General features: G+C 33.4%; 2 protein-coding genes across 4 annotated transcripts in view; both read left to right on the forward strand.

Annotated features, from left to right (window-relative positions):
* Positions 1 to 5,293, forward strand: part of LOC102601921 (beta-hexosaminidase 1) — a 10,274-nt gene extending 4,981 nt beyond the window's left edge. The window contains exons 9-15 of the mRNA XM_006345872.2: positions 218 to 318; positions 1,385 to 1,444; positions 2,350 to 2,383; positions 2,927 to 3,025; positions 3,464 to 3,523; positions 3,618 to 3,868; positions 4,796 to 5,293. Of these exons, the coding sequence (XP_006345934.1) occupies positions 218 to 318; positions 1,385 to 1,444; positions 2,350 to 2,383; positions 2,927 to 3,025; positions 3,464 to 3,523; positions 3,618 to 3,868; positions 4,796 to 4,971 (781 nt within the window). The 3' untranslated portion in view covers positions 4,972 to 5,293. The remainder of the gene's footprint in view (positions 1 to 217; positions 319 to 1,384; positions 1,445 to 2,349; positions 2,384 to 2,926; positions 3,026 to 3,463; positions 3,524 to 3,617; positions 3,869 to 4,795) is intronic.
* Positions 5,294 to 13,455: 8,162 nt separating this feature from the next.
* Positions 13,456 to 18,835, forward strand: LOC102602251 (protein-tyrosine-phosphatase MKP1). 3 transcript variants are annotated; one of them, XM_006345873.2, is made up of 4 exons: positions 13,456 to 13,604; positions 14,351 to 17,095; positions 17,772 to 17,947; positions 18,581 to 18,835. In XM_006345873.2, the coding sequence occupies exons 2-3, from the start codon at positions 14,537 to 14,539 to the stop codon at positions 17,865 to 17,867; spliced, it is 2,655 nt and encodes an 884-aa protein (XP_006345935.1). In that variant the 5' UTR covers positions 13,456 to 13,604; positions 14,351 to 14,536; the 3' UTR covers positions 17,868 to 17,947; positions 18,581 to 18,835. The 3 variants fall into 3 exon arrangements, with proteins under 3 accessions (XP_006345935.1, XP_015163572.1, XP_006345936.1); XM_015308086.1 differs by having other exon boundaries at positions 13,456 to 13,584; XM_006345874.2 differs by having other exon boundaries at positions 13,456 to 13,562.
* Positions 18,836 to 20,010: the final 1,175 nt, after the last annotated feature.

The raw sequence follows: 20,010 nt of genomic DNA on the forward strand, positions 1-20,010 counted from the left end.
GTGTACAAATTGTGTGGTTGTGGGGGGGGGGGGGGGGGGGGGGTAATAATGTTCCGACATTTTTGGTGTGGTGACAATATTTGCATAGAAAGATGTTTAAAAAAGAGAGAATGTTACAAAGAACATGAATATTTTCTTATTCATTGTAGGTCATCACTCCCTTTAGTTGTGTTATAAATTTATGTTGTTTCTCAGTTTGGTTTTATTCACTCTACAGGGGTGCAGGGTACCCTGATCTTTGGCCTTCTCCATCTTGTAAAGAGCCCTTAGATGTTTCAAAAAACTATACTTTTGATGTGATAGCAGGCATCCTGGCTGGTTAGTTTCGAAGGTTTCCCTTTAAGAAGTCTACCATTTTTTCTGGATTTGTATAATTACATTTAACTTTCTTTGTGATGTAGCTAAAAAGGATATATTTTCATACTTCGATTTATCATTATCTTTTATTTAGAGATTAGAGCCTAGTTTTTAGCAAGATAATCTTATCTTTTAGTTAGAGTTTCAAGAGTTCTTACTTTGAGTTCACTGTTCTATAAATAGTGCCTTTTGTACTTTGTCTGAGACTATTGAAACACATAATGAATTGAATTGATCATCAGTTTAACTTCTATACACTAACAATATTAAAAAATTGTGTCACCTAAAATTAGCTACAAGCAACTGCAGTTGACTTTTCTATAAAAAATGAGATCACTAACCTAGAAGCTGAGATAGGTAACGTTCTAAAACATGTTAAAGTACTTGATACCGTAAAAATTCTGGAAGTGTATGTAATTTCAATCTATATCCCTACAATTCTATCTTGCACCGTGTCTTCTTGCTCCCTTCCCCTTTCTTTCCCCATCTTCAACCCTCTTATTCTTTTGTTTCGCTCTTTTTCTCCTCTTTCTGTCTGTCTCTTGTCCTTCTCTCTTTCTCATTTCTTGCCTTTCTCCCTTTTTTGTTTCTCGTATGACATTTCCCTCTCTCTCTCTCTCTCTCTCTCTCTCTCTCTCTCTCTCTCTCTCTCTCTCTCTCTCTCTCTCTCTCTCTCTCTCTCTCTCTCTCTCTCTCTCTCTCTCTCTCTCTCTCTCTCTCTCTCTCTCTCTCTCTCTCTCTCTCTCTCTCTCTCTCTCTCTCTCTCTCTCTCTCTCTCTCTCTCTCTCTCTCTCTCTCTCTCTCTCTCTCTCTCTCTCTCTCTCTCTCTATGTACATTGCACCCTTGCATATTTAATTCTGATAATGGACATGCCTCCCATTTACTGATTTGATCCTCTGGTCATAGTTTAGTATTGCATTATCCTCTCAAAAAGGACCATTGAACTCAAAGTTGCCGCGCATGAAGACATTTTTTCTCTTTCTTGTCACCACGGATGTTAAATTTCCATTATTTATTTTTTGGCAGATATGAGGAAGATTTTTCCATTTGAGCTCTTCCACTTAGGCGGTGACGAGGTCAACACAAGTTAGTACTATTTTTCTATTTTTTGCAGAAGCTTCCCTACATTTTGTTGCATTTGTAATTTTAGCTAATATCATTGGACCAAGAGAATAGAAAACAATTATGATATGTCCACCAATGTCAAGTTAAGATAACTTGTTGCTTCAGAATCACAACTGTGAAGATTTTAAGCAATCGTTGGCTCTAGAAGTATACTGATTCAAGATACCAGAAAAACCAATAGCTAAAGGGCAAAGTGTCTTAGAATTGAAATATTTTGTATTTTAGTTCCCACATCTTTGATTATGCCGTTTACTCTTGTTTTTATTTTAAAGTTAAGGGTTAAGTTACTATCTTCTTCAGCTCTTCTCTTGGATAAATCAATTGCAGAATAGATGAATTATTTATAACAGTTCTGTTTTTCTATTTAGTTTTTTTATTTGTTAAGAAGAAAAAGAAGAAGAAGAGTCCTATAGAATAGAATCCAGATATAGAAAATATACTGTACGTACTGGCAACCTATCCTTCATTTTAGAGTCCCAGCAATTTCAGTGCTGTATCATGTTATAAGTCGTGTTTACGGAGTTCTATTTCGTGGTATCCATCCATATGACTGATAACTTAGTAATTTTTTTCTTCCATTGTAGTACTGCAAATATTTCTTTCACTTTCTTCTCGGATTCTATCGAACAGTTGATAGTGATATGCTCTTATGTTGGTTGTTAAAAAAGATATTTCTCTTTTGACCATTTCTCTTTTGATGTCACTTTTTGTCATTTTCCCTTTTTCAACCAGAACTCTCGTTATATGCGTATCTTTCTGACCATGCATGCACTTACACGCCAAAAGAAAATGATCGTTGTTGGATCTTTTTTGTGGTTGAGTATTGTTCATCGAAAATAAGTACTGAATATTGTTCATTTTTGCAGCTTGTTGGACAACTACACCACACGTGAAACAATGGTAACCCCTCCCTCTTCTTATGTCCTTCATGTTTTTGAAGTTCCATATATATGTTGAAATTGCTCTAACTTGTTTGTCAAACCAAAAAGAGGTGCAGTTAGTATTTCAGTCATGGAAATAGATTGCACTATGCCTATAAGAACAGCGGCATCTATATATTGACTTATATCAATGATGATGAAAATCACGAGTGATTATAGGGGATCCTATTACCAATATGGATCTTATGTTTCACACATTTATGTTACATAAACCAATTCTTGATTCAGTTAGTGCAGGATATACTTTGCATTGAGAATATGTCCCAGGTATTACTAGAAATGCTACTATCTGTTTTTTTCTTGATATCAATAAAGGGCTGTGGACGAAGTAATCATTCGTTCTGTATGTAGGCTATATATTTATGTCATTTTGTGTTTTAGATTTAGATGGATTGTAACCTTTATTTTTTGCTGATAACATGCCCTGATTCATCCCTTTAATTATGTCTCCTATCTTTACTTTTTCAATGCAGTGCTGTTCATCAACTCATTCTGTTTGCAGGCTTCAAGATCATAATATGACTGCAAAGGATGCATATCAGTATTTTGTACTCAAAGCTCAAGAAATAGCTATATCACACAACTGGACACCTGTTAACTGGTAAATTCTCTTAGAAATCACAAACAAAGTGCCGTGTTGTACTTGTATGTTCGTGTTTTTCTTCCTTTTAATCAGTTAAAATAGGGAACAGTGAATATTAACAAAATATAGATAATATATTAAACAGATTCAAATCAGAGTGAAGATTTTGTTGGACTGTGGTTCCTTGAACTTGCGGGGCAAGGTGTTTTCTTTTCTACGTTTCTATTTTATCTGCGACTTGGCAAAAGTATTAAAAATATGTGTTGCAAAAAAGTTAATTGGAGTACGATGTGTCTCTTGCTGTCTTATAATGCATAAAATAAAATATTGTTGTTTGAAAAGGATACCAGTCGTTCGTTTGATTTACAAGCAAGCTTGAGCAGTTATTTTGGGTTGAAATGCAGTCATTCGTTTTTTTCTAATGTATGACATGGTATATGGATTTTATTTTTGTAGGGAAGAAACCTTCAACAATTTTCCATCTAAACTTAACCCACGGACTGTGGTGCATAACTGGTGAGGATCAATCTGACTGGATATATCTGCTCACTAATATGATGGGTTTTTCCCTTTTTAAGTACGCAACCATCTGAATATCTTATTGATATAGGTTACGTGGTGATGTTTGTGCAAAGGCAGTTGCAAGTGGTTTTAGATGCATTTGGAGCAATCAGGGTTATTGGTATCTCGATCACTTAGATGCCCCGTGGGAGGAAGTCTATTATGCAGAGCCACTGGAAGGAATAAAGAGTATCTCTGAGCAAAATCTTGTACTTGGAGGTGAAGTATGCATGTGGGGAGAAACCGCAGATGCCTCCAATGTTCAACAAACCATATGGCCACGGGCTGCAGCTGCAGCAGGTATTCTCTTGGATATGTTGGATTGCACGACACTTTATTGCAGTTCAACTATGTTGCATATCACGAATATATCTTGTCCTCCAACCTTAGTTATGATGGTATTTCTCAAAGGAGCGTTCAGCCAAAGTGGCAGAAGCATGACAACTTCTTTCTGAAACCAAGATATTGCCCGTTTGGACATGAATTTTTTCCTTCTTTTCAAAAAATATTTCAAAACAATGTTTGGTTACACATTAGAATGATTTGTTGGCTAGTTTTTTCCAACTTTGACCAGTTTTTCTAGTGAATTTTTCTCACTCACAACTTCAAACTTGTTTCCAAATGAAATGCATGTCCAAACACAACCTCAACTTCCAAATACTATTTTTCAACTTTAAATACTACTCCATCCGTTCCAATTTATTTGTCTTACTTTCCTTTTCAATCCGTTTCAAAAAGAATGTTTTTTCCTTTTAAACTCTTTAATTTCAACTTTCTATATGACTTCTACGTATCTTTTGTTTAAGAGCACAAGATTCAAAAGTTCTCTTTACTTTCCTAAACTCTGTGCCAAGTCAAAACCATACTATCAGACTGAAACAGAAGGAGTACTTTTTTTAAATCCAAATATCACTCAATTCATGTCCAAACGCCTACCTTTTTTTATCCTCCCTAGGAGCTCCCACCATTTTATCCAAATGTCAAACTCACAACCTTAGGGTTGGAAGTGAGGGGTGTTTACCATCCGAGCAACTCCCTCCTGTTGCCTACTTATTTTTCATTTTGGTATTGAATTCTTTGTTTTACTAGACTGGCGACGAAACAAAACTCAACCACTGCTTTCTACTAGATCTTCCACTCAGTCTTTTGCTGTCATATATTAGGTTCTCTTTCTCCAGAAGAAATTTCAATTTTGCTACTGATACTGCCTTTGTGTTTACTTTATAGAGCGGTTGTGGAGCGACAAGGAGACCACATCATCAAGAAATACTACGTCAACTGCATTACAGAGGCTGGAGTACTTCCGATGCCTCTTGACAAGACGTGGTGTTCCAGCAGCTCCAGTCACCAATTTTTATGCTCGACGTCCTCCATTGGGGCCAGGGTCATGTTATGAACAATAACTTGTGTAGCATCATCAAGTTAGATCCGTGTGCTATAACTGGTAAGTTTGCGAAGCTCATGACCTAGTAAATCTTGTCAGCTTGATGCTGCTGTATAGTCTCCTGGCCTTAGAAACGATTCTACGTTGAGATTGTCTGTTGTTTATCGCTCATTTTCGGGATCTTCACTGTACCATTATTGTGTTTTCTTAATATGAGTAAGAGAAAACTGTATGATCTTGCAAGACTCCATACTTAAAAGACTGGATTTGGCAATATTTTGCCTCATGTATTACATTCAAACTTGTAATCTCATATTCTTATTTCATTCCTTTTCCATTTTCATGTGTTAAGCTAAAAGACTTGTCTCCATAATATGTTACCATGTTATTCAAAAATTAAATAATTGGAATATAAAGGTTTATATATGTATAAAGTTCATGTCAATTCCTCTTTTGACTTAACATCTCAACTAGCCATGAGGTTTTGGGTTCGAGCCCCCTTGGGTACGGAGTCGCCTTTGTTAGGGAGCACTTTACCCTCCAATGTGGGACTTCTCGGCGCGAATTCGGATTTAGTCGGGCTCCAATGTGGGTATCGGACACCGGAAAAATGAAAAAAAAAGTGGAATTCTATAGGTTTAGCTAAGACGAATTTCGAAAATTAGAAACTTATTCCTTTTTTGTACGGTGCGAGCTCAACTCTGGATGGAAAACCAACAAAAAAAACTAGCCATGAAATTTTGGGGATAAATTGATTCTAGAATTGACAATGATAGTGACTCTATGAGGTATCGTTTGGTACGCGGGATAAAGAAAGACTTAGACTTAGACTTGACTAAACTTTCCTATTTAATTCAATTAGTATAACATTAGTGGAGTTAAATCTGAATTGAATCTTGGCTAAGAGATAAATAATTTATATTATTGACTAAGTAGGTCATTGAATAAGACATTTGAATTGAATATTCCAATTCCCCTTGTGACTTAAATCAAACACTACTCATCATTAGAAATTCTAATGTTTAAGTCAAACAAATAAATGTAAAACATGTGTATCATGTCTTATATATAATGCTTTAATCTCTTAATTATGATTAAGCGATCGACATTCTCACATTAATTCATAATATATGGTGAAATTAAACGTAAATATTATATGTAAATAAATTTATTGAGATAAATGCACCATATGACTGCATCTATTATCTTTCCATTTGTATTATATAATATTCAAGGGCATGAGATACTGCTTCGTCAATTTTCTATAATTATATATATGGACTTTATGTTTCCTTTAATTAAGAAATAATAAATAAAATGTGTATTTTATTATAATAGTTATATTAGTTGGTGTATATAGTCTCAATAGACATGGAAAATAATTTGAGGAATGTAAATGTTAAGGAAAAAATAAGGAGAAAAATAGTTATATACTAATGTGGATAAGTAAAAAATAAAAATGAACGGAGAAAATAAATGCGAAGAAGATTTTAATCACTAACCTCTTACTATATAATTACTATATAAGGAGCAACAAAACTAATTCAAATAGAATAAATTCCTAAGCCAAATTGACATATATTTAACATCAATAAGCATAAAATTTTATTCTTTATATTATTATATATTGTCTTTTTATAAAATGTTTTTGTCAAAAATAATAATTGTCTGTTTGAAATTATTTTGGAATGGTATCATTGAAACACCTTTTAAAACCCACAAAAACTACTCAATATTAATATCTCTACAAAAAATGCCACATACACTATTGTTTACATTTATATAATCAAATCATTTTATAACGATGTCATGAATATTTTTTAATTGTTATGGCGATATGCTATTATAGAGAACAAATCATGTGATATAATATGAAAGTCGATTCTAACGTTATGACAAAATCTTATTATAGAATATGAATGTTATAGAAAAATCTGACGATAGTCAAATAATCGACTTTTTCAATAAGCAGTTTAAAGGGGTCTTTCTTTCCCACTCAATAAATAAATTGAGTGAAAAGGAAGCACTACTTTATTGTGAAGTTTAAAATATGACTCACATTTGCACTATTATTGCAAAAAAATTATTCTACACGATATTCACATTTATTCTTGCACTATTATTTTTAATTATATAATTATAGTGTTGGGATTAATTAATGGACGTCTCAATTAATTTTATGAAACGTTTATTATGTTTCACTAATAATAGATATCAGATAAAGCTGTCCATCTAAAGGAAGTGCAATGATATTTGCTAGTGTTACAAGATATTTGGCTTCCCTTATTTCTGAGAAAAAAGTGGCGATGGAAAATAATTTATGGTATATTTGTTAGGCAAACTACACAAATCCCACTAGTTTAGGTCCTAATTACCAGGATTCACGTTAGTTTAGACTATTACTTCCTATACCATATTTCGATATTTGGATACATGCATCATGACTTGTCAGATACATGTATCTGATAGTTAAAAAAAGCTAGATACATGTTTATTATTTTTTAATTAAATGTGTGTAACTGTTATCCTTAATTAAAGGAGTAATTGAGTATTAATTAAGAACTCTAGCAGATTTTGGCCTTTGAATACATGTATTCGAAGGTTAAAAATCGAGATACGTGTATCCAACGGGTAAAAAAAGATTGAGATACATGTTTTATTAATTTTGAAATAGATGTGTATTACTGTTTTCCTTAATCAAAGGAGTAATTGAGTATTAATTGATAACTCTAATGATTTTGGCTTTTGAATACATGTATCTGAGGGTTAAAAAATCGAGATACGTGTATCTGACGGGTAAAAAAGATCAAGATACATGTTTTATTAATTTTGAAATAGATGTGTATTACTGTTTCCTTAATTAAAGGAGTAATTGAGTATTAATTAAGAACTCTAACAGATTTTGGCCTTTGAATACATGTATCCAAGGGTTAAAAATCGATATACGTGTATCTGACGGGTAAAAAAGATCAAGATACATGTTTTATTAATTTTGAAATAGATGTGTATTACTGTTTTCCTTAATTAAAGGAGTAATTGAGTATTAATTAAGAACTCTAACAGATTTTGGCCTTTGAATACATGTATCCAAGGGTTAAAAAATCGGGCTACGTGTATCTGACGGGTAAAAAAGATCAAGATACATGTTTTATTAATTTTGAAATAGATGTGTATTACTATTTTCCTTGAGGTCATTTCTGTGCTTAGATCTATTCTTAGCTTGAATGTTAGCGGATGGAGATTAAACCATGCAATGAAAAAATCTTGAGAGAAAACAAAACTATAAAGTTCATATCTCATAAACATATTGTATATTAATGTTAATGTGTTGTACATTTACTGAGAATCATTCAATTTTGGAAATGGTCACCCATGACAAAATAAATAGCAACAAGATCATACTATGTAGGACCTACTTCGTAAAAAATTTTAAAATTGAAATTTAAAACGATATGAGCTCTATCATAGATATATGAAAAGGGAGAACTTTATTCTAGAGATATGAAAATACTGATACAAAGTAACAATTTTCTACCTATAATTTTGAATGCCAATATTCAATTTTGATAATTTGCTATTAAAACGTAATTTGAGAGAAAGAAAGAAGAAAAAGATGGTGGAAGCAGTGGAGGACGTGTGGGGATGATAGACACTAATGAATAGTGGGAATTTAATTTGGAAGAGAGAGAAATTTTTTATATTAATTCACCATTAATTTAGGTGTTTAAATATAAAGATAATTAATCAATCCCATTTTTAAGGGATTTGTATATCTTATTGTATTTTTAAAAATATATGGTATGAAATATTAAAAGTGGTAATATAAGTAACTGTTTGAAACTAGAGGTAAAATTAGTATATATGATTGTGATGTATGTCTAATTTAGAAGTTTTTCCATATTTGTTCACATTTGGTGTTTCTATTGAATTTATATCATTTAACCATATCAATTAGTCATAGATGTGTATAAAAGACATATTCTGAATTTATTGTATTGATATATATACTCAATGTGAATATGATATTTATCACGATCTAATGAATAGTCATGTTGAATAAATATTTTTTTTTATAATGAAATAATGATATCACATGTGATTTATGTGTATCTCATCAATTTTACTGGATAACTTTTATTTGAGCCAGTGAATATAAGATATATGTCTTGCATATACGTCTTTTAGCATTTAGCTAACCACAGTTAAGTGATATGCATTTTTCATTTGTTGATCTTAAAATTAATTATTTAGTTAGATGTAAATACATAAATATTTACTTATTTACACACAAACCTTTAACATTAAACCATAGTTACTTAACATGCATTTTTACCAGAGCAGTGAAAATGGGCTTAGCCCATGGGGTCGGCCCAATCCAACCCGTTATTGAGGGTAGGGTTGTGATAGAATTTTTCAAGCTCATTTAAAACTAAGGCTTATAAGCTCGATCCATATAAGCTCTTGGCCCTTGAGGCTTGATCGGGTCGGCCCATGGGCCAAAACTAGTGTATGAGCTAATTACTTAGATGCACATTATGTTGTAATAGTACGAATCTTATCATACTTTGATGTGTTTTTGATGTGTCCAGATACATCTATCTCGATATACATTGACTCAAAATTAGGTGTAAGTTGTTGTAGATACACTTTATATAAGTGGATTCGCATGTATCTAGGATACAATGACAGATCCTGCGCCCTCGCCTCCCTTTTATCTCGCTCGTCATTCTCTTATCTCGCTTGCATATGAGGGATGCATCACACCAGATACATGTATCTTGTGTATCTAATATCCTAGATACATGTTAATCACACTAGATTTTTTGCTAGTATTATTAAACCAACACCACTGTTTGCCATATTTGATTTGAAAATCTTCTCATTTTCTTGATATCATAGAATTTTAAGTTTTAAAAGAAAAAAAGAAGGGTTAGCCCGCCCCAGCCCGCGACCCTTCTATGGTTGGGTTGGATTGAGCATATTAGGTTGAGCATTTCGAAATGAAGGGTCGGCCCTCCCTAATCCATCAAATTCTTTGGCCCGCGAGGTTTGAGCTGGGGTGGGCTGGGCTGACCCTTTTTGACAACTTTAATTTTTAAAATAAATTAAATAGAATAAATTTACATAATTCAATATAAATATCCAGAAAAAATAAATATTTACCGTAAATAATTCTATCTGCCAAGATTATTTTTTTAAAAAAAAAAGAGTCGAAGATTAAAGGAGTTTTACTATTTTTACATGGATTCCTCATATTTTAAAACAATATATAAAACCATATAATAATCACTATTAAATGCAAAAATAAATTGCGTGCAATATGTAACAGAGAATTCATATCATATAACTAACGTGAGTCCTTTAAATTCAATGATATTTAATAAACAAGGTATTGATTATGACATTGAAAGATTGACCTTCTATTTTTGCGAATTCATAATTTGAATTTTATGAATTTATACGATGATTTTAAATTTATATTTTACAGTAATAAATAATAATTGAGTTTATAGTAAGAATATAACAAAATGAGATTTTCTGACACAAAATTTAAATCAATCAAACTTCAAAATTATTTAATATCAAATGAAAAATTCACAAAATAAAAATCGATAATAAAATGAGGCAGAACACATTACTAGTAAATTATAGTAAACCATAAGAACTAGTTAACTTTCACATGACCTTTGGTGGGGGTGGGTCGGGTCGAATTTGTGTTTTAAAAAGGAAAAAGAATAATTATACTCCAAAAAGGGAAACTATTTACAAGCGTCTACTCTCTTACAATCGTGGGTCAAATCAAGATAAATATATTGATCGGGTCCAATTTGGATACATACTTTACCTAATCGATCAAATTTGTATAGTTTCCAATTTTAAAATTAAATAATACATATATGACAAATCATAATAAGTCACGTAACTATTTTAAATTACAAAAAGACATCCTGCTTAATCGGTTAGTTTAAGGCGTATTCTTGTATTAAAAAAAAGTGATTGTATTATTTTAGACTAAAAGGTAAAATGAAGGTATATACGAGCTAATTTTTATATGCTAGATATTTTTGACACTATATTGAATATAAAAATAAAAATTTTACTTTTATTACTCCCTTCATTCCATTTTAGTTGTAACTTTATACTTTTTTTCATGTCTATTAAGAAAATATAATGTACAATTTTCTCTATTTATTAGATTTTTTTTTTTAAATTTAGAATTGAGCAAATTAAAGAATACGACTTTAGTATTAAGGATAAAATTGAAAATAATTTCCAACTTTAATATTGATTTTTTTAAATGCAGTTATAATAAGATAATTTTTTTGAGCTAAAGTAATGATTAAAATGAGACATGGTATTAAAATAAACGAAAAAGAGTAAAAAAAAAACTATTATTAAATTATGTGAAATTGAATAAACATGCCTCACATTAATAGTTTGGTCTAAAAAATCTCTATGACTAATAGTCTGATTAAAAAAATATCCTTATTGTTATTAATGGTTAAAAATCTCTTTTTTCTAATAAATATATTTCTATTTTTATTACTATTGAAGAACCTAATTCTTGTTTTTTTTTTCAAATCACTTTAACTATTAAATAAATAGGTAATAATATTGTTTCTTCTTAATTTTATTTTAACACTTAAAATATAAAAACTTCATGTACTTTTCAAACTGATAATATATGCCATATATATAAGACTATAGTGAACCTGTCATTAATTTTTATTTAGATAACGATAAAAAATTTCTAAGAAAATAGAAAATATTTTTACTGCTTATTTTTTTTTGAATTGAAATAGCATAAATATTTTCTAATTAAAAAAACCAGCATTAGAAAAATAATGTTTTTAAAAAAACAATTTATTTATTTGAAAAATAAATAAAGAAGAAGACATTTTAACTCGTTAAGTAATAATGGGAGCATTTTTAGACCAAGTGGGTGACAACACATGCATTTTTAGGTCAAACTATTAACTAAGAACATTTTTTATTAAATTCTGCATAATTTAAGAACATTTTAACCCTTAATCACAAAATAAATATATTAAGATGCTTTTGTACTCCAATTAAATATTCATGTTATATGTTTCAAATAATTGAATTTCATTAATCAAGTTTGTAAACCATTAACATAAGATTGTTGTTGGATGATTAGAGTTTCTTCAACCTTAATCAAAAGTCTCATGTGTGAACCCTCAAAATGAAAGAAATCCTATTGGAAGTGTTGGCCCAAAATAAGTTCTACAATGTACGAATTTAAATTAATTGAGCTTAAATATAAATGTCGAACACCATATAAAAAATAATTTTAATTTTTTTTTGTAACGGAAGAACCTAATTATGAAAAGGTCAACAAAACATTATATATAAACATATCTGATAAAGTGTAAAAAAGACTATTTCATTTACTGCTTCGGTCTTTTTTTTTACTTGAATTACGTTATACCAGTGACAGAGTCAAGAATGAATTCAAAACTGAATTGACTAATTTACTGAATTGAAACTCCCGTAATTAATTTCTCCTTTTCCAGACTCATATTTGACAATTTGATTTGTTTCTTATTCTATTCAACTTTCGTGATTAATGAAATGCGTAAATCAGGCTATTTCTATTTATGAGAAGGTCATTCGAATAAATGACGAGCATATCTAATAAAATATAATGGACAATTCAGTTATTGCTCTATTCTTAACTCAGATCCTACACTCCTATATAAATGGTAGAGTCGAGAGAAGACTCTCATTCTCAAAACAGAACTGTCTATAGAGTTGAATCAAAATTTCATCAGGTAATGTTTAATTTCTTAGATAAGCATACTAGAAATTTGATAATTTGAAGAATTATGATCAATTAGTTTACACAAATTTTAAATACCCATATATTTTTCAATTTACTTGATTTTTAACTATTACTTTGACATTTTTACTTCACTATTTTTTTTTTTTAAATAATAGATAATTGTATAAACGTTTTAAATTCAGTGTTCCTCAAATATCTCAATTTAGTATTTCATTTTACGTTACTCTGTTTTTATGAGTGAACCACTTCGTCAGTATTAATGAGTTTACCTTTCTAAATGCTGATCAACTCAACGTCAAAAATACATTTTTATACTGAAAAAATGATACGTAGTTTATATAAGAAAGAAAACAATAAATAATTAAAAATATAAAAGGCGCGAAAACGTAATTTCTTGTTTGGTGTGCTTTTGACGGTTAAGTTTGAAGATTTTTTTTGATTTCTCACCTGATGTCCTATATCCCCTCAATAGAGCATGACTATTCTGAATTCACACTACGTAAATCCATTTTTAAAGAGACTCATCAATACATGCAGTTTATTCATAGCTAAAACTTGAACTCGAAAACTCGATCAAAGGAGGAGCAGTCCTATCCACCGCGGGTAAGAATAATTGTTTTGAATACCAATGAAGTAAAATGAGATAAATAAAGAAAAAAAAAAAGAAAAAAAAAAAGGGCCGCTATATAGCTTCTTTTTTTTTTTTTGCCTCTTTCTATCATTTCTTTGTTTTGCTACAGTCTTTTACACCTCCCATCGTTCTTGTTTATACTCTTCACACACTTCCTTGGCAAAAATTTGTTCTTGTGAGTCTCTTTCTCAATGATGGTAACTTTTATTTATGTTCAGTAAGTTATAAATCCAAGATTTTCCCTTTTTTCTGTCTTCCTATACATAGCATAAATTGGGTTTTTTTTTTTTTTTTTTTTTTTGTATGGATTCACTTAGAGACTGTACACTTACTTTTAACACTTGGGGTTTTTGAATCCTTTAAAGATATGGTGTTTTCTTGAATTTTTGTGTTTTTTTGAGTGTGGGTTTTTTAGATCTTGGTTAGTTACTGTTGTTTATGTGTTATGCTGCTAGGTTCTGAATCTCAGATTTGTGAAAGATTTGTTTTTTATGGGGTGGTTTTGATTGTGTAGTTATGTTGGAGTGAAGGGGGTTTAAATAGAGCAAAATGGGTATATAAAGGTGAATATAGCTGACCTGACTAGTTTTGTTGTTGAAGTTTAGTTTGATTGTTTGGTTGATTTTTTGGTAATTGGTTGTGTGCCTTGAGCTGAGGGTTTATTGGAAACGACCTCTTTATCTTTGGGGTAGGGGTAAGGTTTGTGTACACTCTACCCTCGCAAGAACTAGTTGATTGTTTGGTTGATATTCAGTAAATGGTTGTGTGGAGTCTTGAGCTGAGGGTCTATCAGAAATGACCTCTTTATCTTTGGGGGTAGGGGTAAGGGTTGCGTACACTCTACCCTCCCAAGACTCCACTTTGGGGATGGGACGTTGTTGCGTATGTTGTTGTTGGTTGTGTGGAGTATTTTGACTTTGTTTGACTTGTTTTTTTTTTGTTTTTTGTTCAACACTTTTGCAGGTGAAATTTGTGGAACTTTAGTTTTGTTTAGTTCGGTTTACTTGGGGTGGGTCTGACTTGGTGGTTTTTCGGGTTAGTTTTACTGGATGTGAACTTCAAAATCAGAAATTTAAAAGTTCTTAGGGAATTTTGTATCTGAAGTTTCACTGTGGCAGTTAGAGTTTGTCCCTAGTTTTGATTGTCGGAATGCCGGGAAAGGAAGATGCGTCAGCTGGTGGAGCTGATGGTTCTCAGGAACAATGTCAACTTGCAAATGGTCGGAGAATGTACTGGCGGTCAGCATCTTGGTCGTCTTCGAGGACTTCACTGCCTCCGCTTAACCCAGATATGGAAAAAGATGGCTTGGACCCAAATGGAAGTAATAGTTCTCACAGTCGGAGGCCTTTAACTCCTAGGTCACAACATAGTTTCAAGGCTAGGTCGTGTCTGCCACCGTTGCAGCCATTAGCAATTGCTCGTAGAAGTTTAGATGAGTGGCCGAGAGCAGGATCTGATGATATTGGAGAGTGGCCACTTCCTGCCACCCCCAGTGGGAGGGATTCACACAGCAACAGTGAGAGGCTTAAGCTAGATTTGTCAAACATACATAAAAATCCAGAGGCTAATGGTGGGCTTGTGAGAAGAGAAAAAATTGCTTTCTTCGATAAAGAGTGTTCAAAGGTGGCTGAACACATTTATCTTGGTGGGGATGCAGTGGCAAGAGATAAGGATATACTAAAACAAAATGGGATTACCCATGTTCTTAACTGTGTGGGGTTTGTATGCCCCGAGTATTTCAAGTCTGATTTCGTATACCGGACTTTGTGGTTGCAGGATAGCCCGTCAGAAGATATTACTAGTATTCTCTATGATGTTTTTGACTACTTTGAAGATGTCAGGGAGCAACATGGAAAGATTTTTGTTCATTGCTGCCAAGGGGTCTCTCGGTCAACCTCGTTGGTTATTGCTTATCGTATGTGGAGAGAAGGACAAAGTTTTGATGACGCCTTCGAGTATGTAAAGGCAGCAAGGGGTATTGCGGATCCAAATATGGGTTTTGCTTGTCAGTTGTTACAATGCCAAAAAAGGGTTCATGCTTCTCCTTTGAGCCCAAGTTCATTATTAAGGTTGTACCGAGTCGCACCTCATTCACCATACGATCCTTTGCATCTCGTCCCAAAAATGTTAAATGATCCCTCACCGTCAGCATTAGATTCTAGAGGTGCGTTTATTATACATATACCTTCTTCAATATATGTTTGGATTGGTAAGAAATGTGAAGCAATCATGGAGAGAGATGCCAGAGGGGCTGTTTGCCAGATTGTTCGTTATGAGAAAGTGCAGGGCCCTATCATAACAGTTATGGAAGGTGAGGAACCTCTGTACTTCTGGGACGCTTTCTCCAATTTCCTGCCATTGATGGACAAATTAAAGAATGGAGGGGATGTTGTTGAGTCATCAAGTAAGGTTTGTCCAGGGGAAAGAAAGGTGGATAATTACGATGTTGACTTTGAGATTTTCCAAAAAGCTACTTCAGGTGGCTTTGTTCCTCCTTTTGCGTCGTGTGAGACTGAGCATGAAACCCACCTTCCAGTTAGAGAAAGTTCTTGGAGCATGCTAAGGCGAAAATTTGTATCGGCAAATATGAGGGATTTTGTCTTTTCAACAAAGTCAGGTATCTCTAGAGTCTATCCTGATTCTATGTTTATAACGAGAGACAATTGTGCAACTAAACAACTACATTCTTCTTCTTCTATGTTGTCGTCATCGTCTTTGTGTTCACCCTCACCAACTACAATATCCTTATCTTCAACATCTTCTTCATCATCAGCCTCATCACCTCCTTATCTCTCGCCAGACTCCATCTCGTCTGATTCAAGCATCAATTCAAAATGTCTTTCTGATTCTCCAGTTGTGTCACCTTCAGTTATCTCTTGTGCAGATTTAGCTTCTTCAACTCCATCTAACTCCAGTGTGTCTGTTCTCCCTTCCAAGATTTCTCCACAGTCCATATCTAAAACTTCAAAGTATATTGATGTCAACTTCACTTCCCAGACTTCTTCACAAACAGCTCCTCCGCTGTCTAAAAAGTTTCCCCTCTCTATTGCGGAGCGGAGAGGTAGTTTGTCGAAGGGTCTCAAGCTGCCATTGCTTACTGATGATTTTGAGAGTAAAGCAGGTCATTTGAAGAGTGTTGCCAATGACCAAGGTGACATTGGCATATCAGAAGTGACAAATGAGTCTTTTAATGAAGCAGCGACTGCGGCTGAGATTTTACATTCCCCACAAGAGATAATTGAGTGTAAAATGGATGAATTGCATAGTTCTTTGGATATTTTAGGCATTGGTATTCCATCTGATAAAGAACCTGCTGTTTTTAGTGGCTTTCATGAATATTTGGAGAAAATACCATGCAATGAAAGGAGCACGGCTATGTTAAATGGTGTTGTGGATACTGGTGGAGCATCTTGTAACGTAGTGGAGCATGTTGTATATCGTTGGCCCAGCTTGGAGAAACTTGCTATTTGTAGCATTGATGATTTGGATTCTAAAGGTGCATATATTTTCATTATTCCAACTTCAGGTTCTGGAAAAGATGCAGGTAGAGCTGTGTATGTTTGGGTAGGAAGGTCTTTTATTTGTGAGATTAGCAAGATTCGGAAGGTAAGGTGCAAAGGGCTTGGTGATCCAGGGGAGATTGACTGGAAACAGGCTGCTACAGATGTTCTTCATCGAATGGTTCTGCCAAATGATACCAACATTGAGGTATATCACTATTTCATACTCTTGTACTATTGTTGCTTTTCTTGATCTAAGTTCTAGAGCCGCTCATATATGGTTTTTTATAGCTGCTCATAGTATTTGATAAATGGGTTCTTCTATGTTTCAGATGTAACATTCACAAAAACAAAATGGAAAAAAAATGAAATTTAGTATGTGGCTAGAATCAGGAAATGCTCTTCATACTTTGCCTTTGACCTTCTCTTATTTTTTAGTTAATTTAGTGCAAGTTATATTTTCTTGTGTGATGCCTGATCAGGGTTTTAGATTTTGCTGTCGTTCTGGCCCCATTGCCACACTAGTCGAATAGAACATTTTGCCAACGTTGCTAGATTCAGAGTTGAAACTGCATATTATATGCGTGGAAAAACAGAAGATGCTAATATAACATGTCTATACAATTCATTCTTCTATTTAATTAATTAAGATCAGTATCAGTTAATAGCTTTCCCGAATTGTTGGTGGCATAAGCACTCACGAAGTTGCAGGATGATGTGTATTTTGCTTGGATTTTTCCAAGTGGTGCTCTACCCCTTCCTTTCTATTCTGTTCTGTTTTCTTTCATTTGGTTTGGGGTGGGTGGGTTATTATCTAGCTTTGTGTTGTACTGTTTGATGTGTTTTATCTCAATGCTTATTCTCTCTAAACATGCGTTTGATAGGTTGTGAAAGAAGATGAAGAACCTGCTGAGCTCCTAGCATTTTTGAGTTCCCCGGTTAAGCTAACATGTTCAAGGACACATCAGGAATTCCAGTAGATTACCTCCTCTTTCGTACATTTTCAGCTTCCATAATTTTCCTGGCTTTTGAGTGAAGTCCACTTGACTATAATGTGTAGGTATGTATCCCAAATACTATAAATATATAGTACCTGCTATATCTAGCTTGGCTTGAGATGTTTGGGAAAAAAATTCTTCATGGTTGTCATTTAAAAAGAAAATTCTACGCCAAGGGTGTGGCCTAGTGGTTAATGAAGTGAGTTGTCTCAGATTCATATTCCTCCGGAGGCAAAATCACTAGGTGATTCTTTCAATCTGTATTAAAAAAAAGAAGAGAATTCTTTAGATTTAGATGGTGATGTTATCTTTCGATCATTCAATGTGGGAGTTTGCTTGCATTTCTTGGATCTGAGGAGTTAAAAACAGTATGTTTTAATATGTTAACTGTAGTCTTTACACGTTTCTTTATATGATATCAGTGTGAGACTCAATTCCTATTACTTGATTTACCCATATTGATCCCCCTTATTTTCTATGTTTCACATGTCTAGTCTTGGGCGTGGGTGCGAGGATAGGGGGGAGGGTGTTTATTTTCATACATTGGTCGAGAGAACTAGCTGTTGTTGTCTCCGTTATATGGTCTTGAGCACTCCTCATCTCGTGAGCAAACTGTGGTTGAGTAAGGCTCAAGATCGTCTGTTTACTTTACCATCACCCTAACTGACCGGTTATTTTGTGTCTCTCTTCTGCAGGAGGCTGCTTTTAGAAGTTGTCAGAGGTGGATCACCTGAATGTACATGTAGTTGCTGCAACACCCGATGACCGTTAGAGGCAATTGGCCGACTTGACTTTTCATTGTACATTGGCCATGACTTAGAAATTAGAAATTTCAAAGCCAGTTTAGGCATCAAAATAGTTCTTAAGCTATAGTTGTTTTACCCCTTTCATTCTGTACATTGCCTTTGTGCCAATGATTATCAAAACTGCTGTTGCCTGTTGGTTCCAAACCATTCTTCACTGCTGTTTTTCCTTTTCAATCTGATGTTGATATGCTTTACTTGAGCCGAGTTTCCATCGGAAACAACCTCTCTACCTTCACAAGGTTGGGGTACGACTGCGTATACACCTCCCTTTTTAGACCTCACTTGTGGGATTACGTTGGATATGTTATTAGACTACTGTTCTATATTGTTGCAATGGGTTTATTAGACTACTGTTCTATATTGTTGCAATGGGTGAATTTGTTTGATCAATATTCTGACTAGCTATATGGTTGAATAAGTAGGGCAGCAACAATCAGTAATGACTGAATCATTCAGCATTTGATTGTGGGTTTAGGACAATATTTGTTTCAACTACTAGTAGAATGGGTGATAATTTTTGTCTAGTGGTAAGAGTGTAGATGTGTGGGTTAAGCGCATGTCATGATTTGAATACGTTTAGATGAAGGGTATTTGGAGGAGAGTGGAGGGAGGGACGTAATATCCACCGAAATCGAACACTATCTAGAACTTTCAGGAGATGACTAGAACAATAATAGTACTGTTATTTTGAGTCTAGCTTAATCCTCGGCTATTTTAGGATAGAGCGTATATGCAGATCTTACCTCCATTGCACTTTGTAGGGGTGCCTGCCTAAGGTTGGCTCAAATAGTTGAGCCTTCGTCATAATTTGTTGCAGCGGGGCCTGTGTTCGCGCGCCCCTACCCAATTCAATATGCAACTGTTAAGCACCTCATCAATTATAGTCTTTATGAATTACTTAAGCACATGAAATTATAGTGCTACTTAATTTGTTGTTTGGTTGGCAAGTTTGAATAACTTATTCCGAGATTAATAATTAGTACCGAAAAGTTATCCCTCTCCTTGGATGTATAGTAATTCCGGGATATCCGTAAATGACAAAGATATTCCTTCAAAACCCTTTTATACATTACTTTTCACATTTATGAAGGGTATTTTTGTAAATAAATAACTTTTTCTTAAAATTTATGCAATGCATATTATTTTTGATACAACAAATCAAACACTCGATAAAAAATAGTCTCAGCATAACTTATTCATAATAACTTGAATTCAAACCAAATGACTCCTTAGGAACTAAAGAATATAAATCTTCTAACAAAAGGAAGCTTCATTCGAAGTGTTAACGACTCATAATGACAGGAAAAAAATTAAATACT

The sequence above is a fragment of the Solanum tuberosum genome, unplaced genomic scaffold (assembly GCF_000226075.1).
Source record: "Solanum tuberosum cultivar DM 1-3 516 R44 unplaced genomic scaffold, SolTub_3.0 scf00072, whole genome shotgun sequence".
Taxonomy (NCBI): domain Eukaryota; kingdom Viridiplantae; phylum Streptophyta; class Magnoliopsida; order Solanales; family Solanaceae; genus Solanum; species Solanum tuberosum.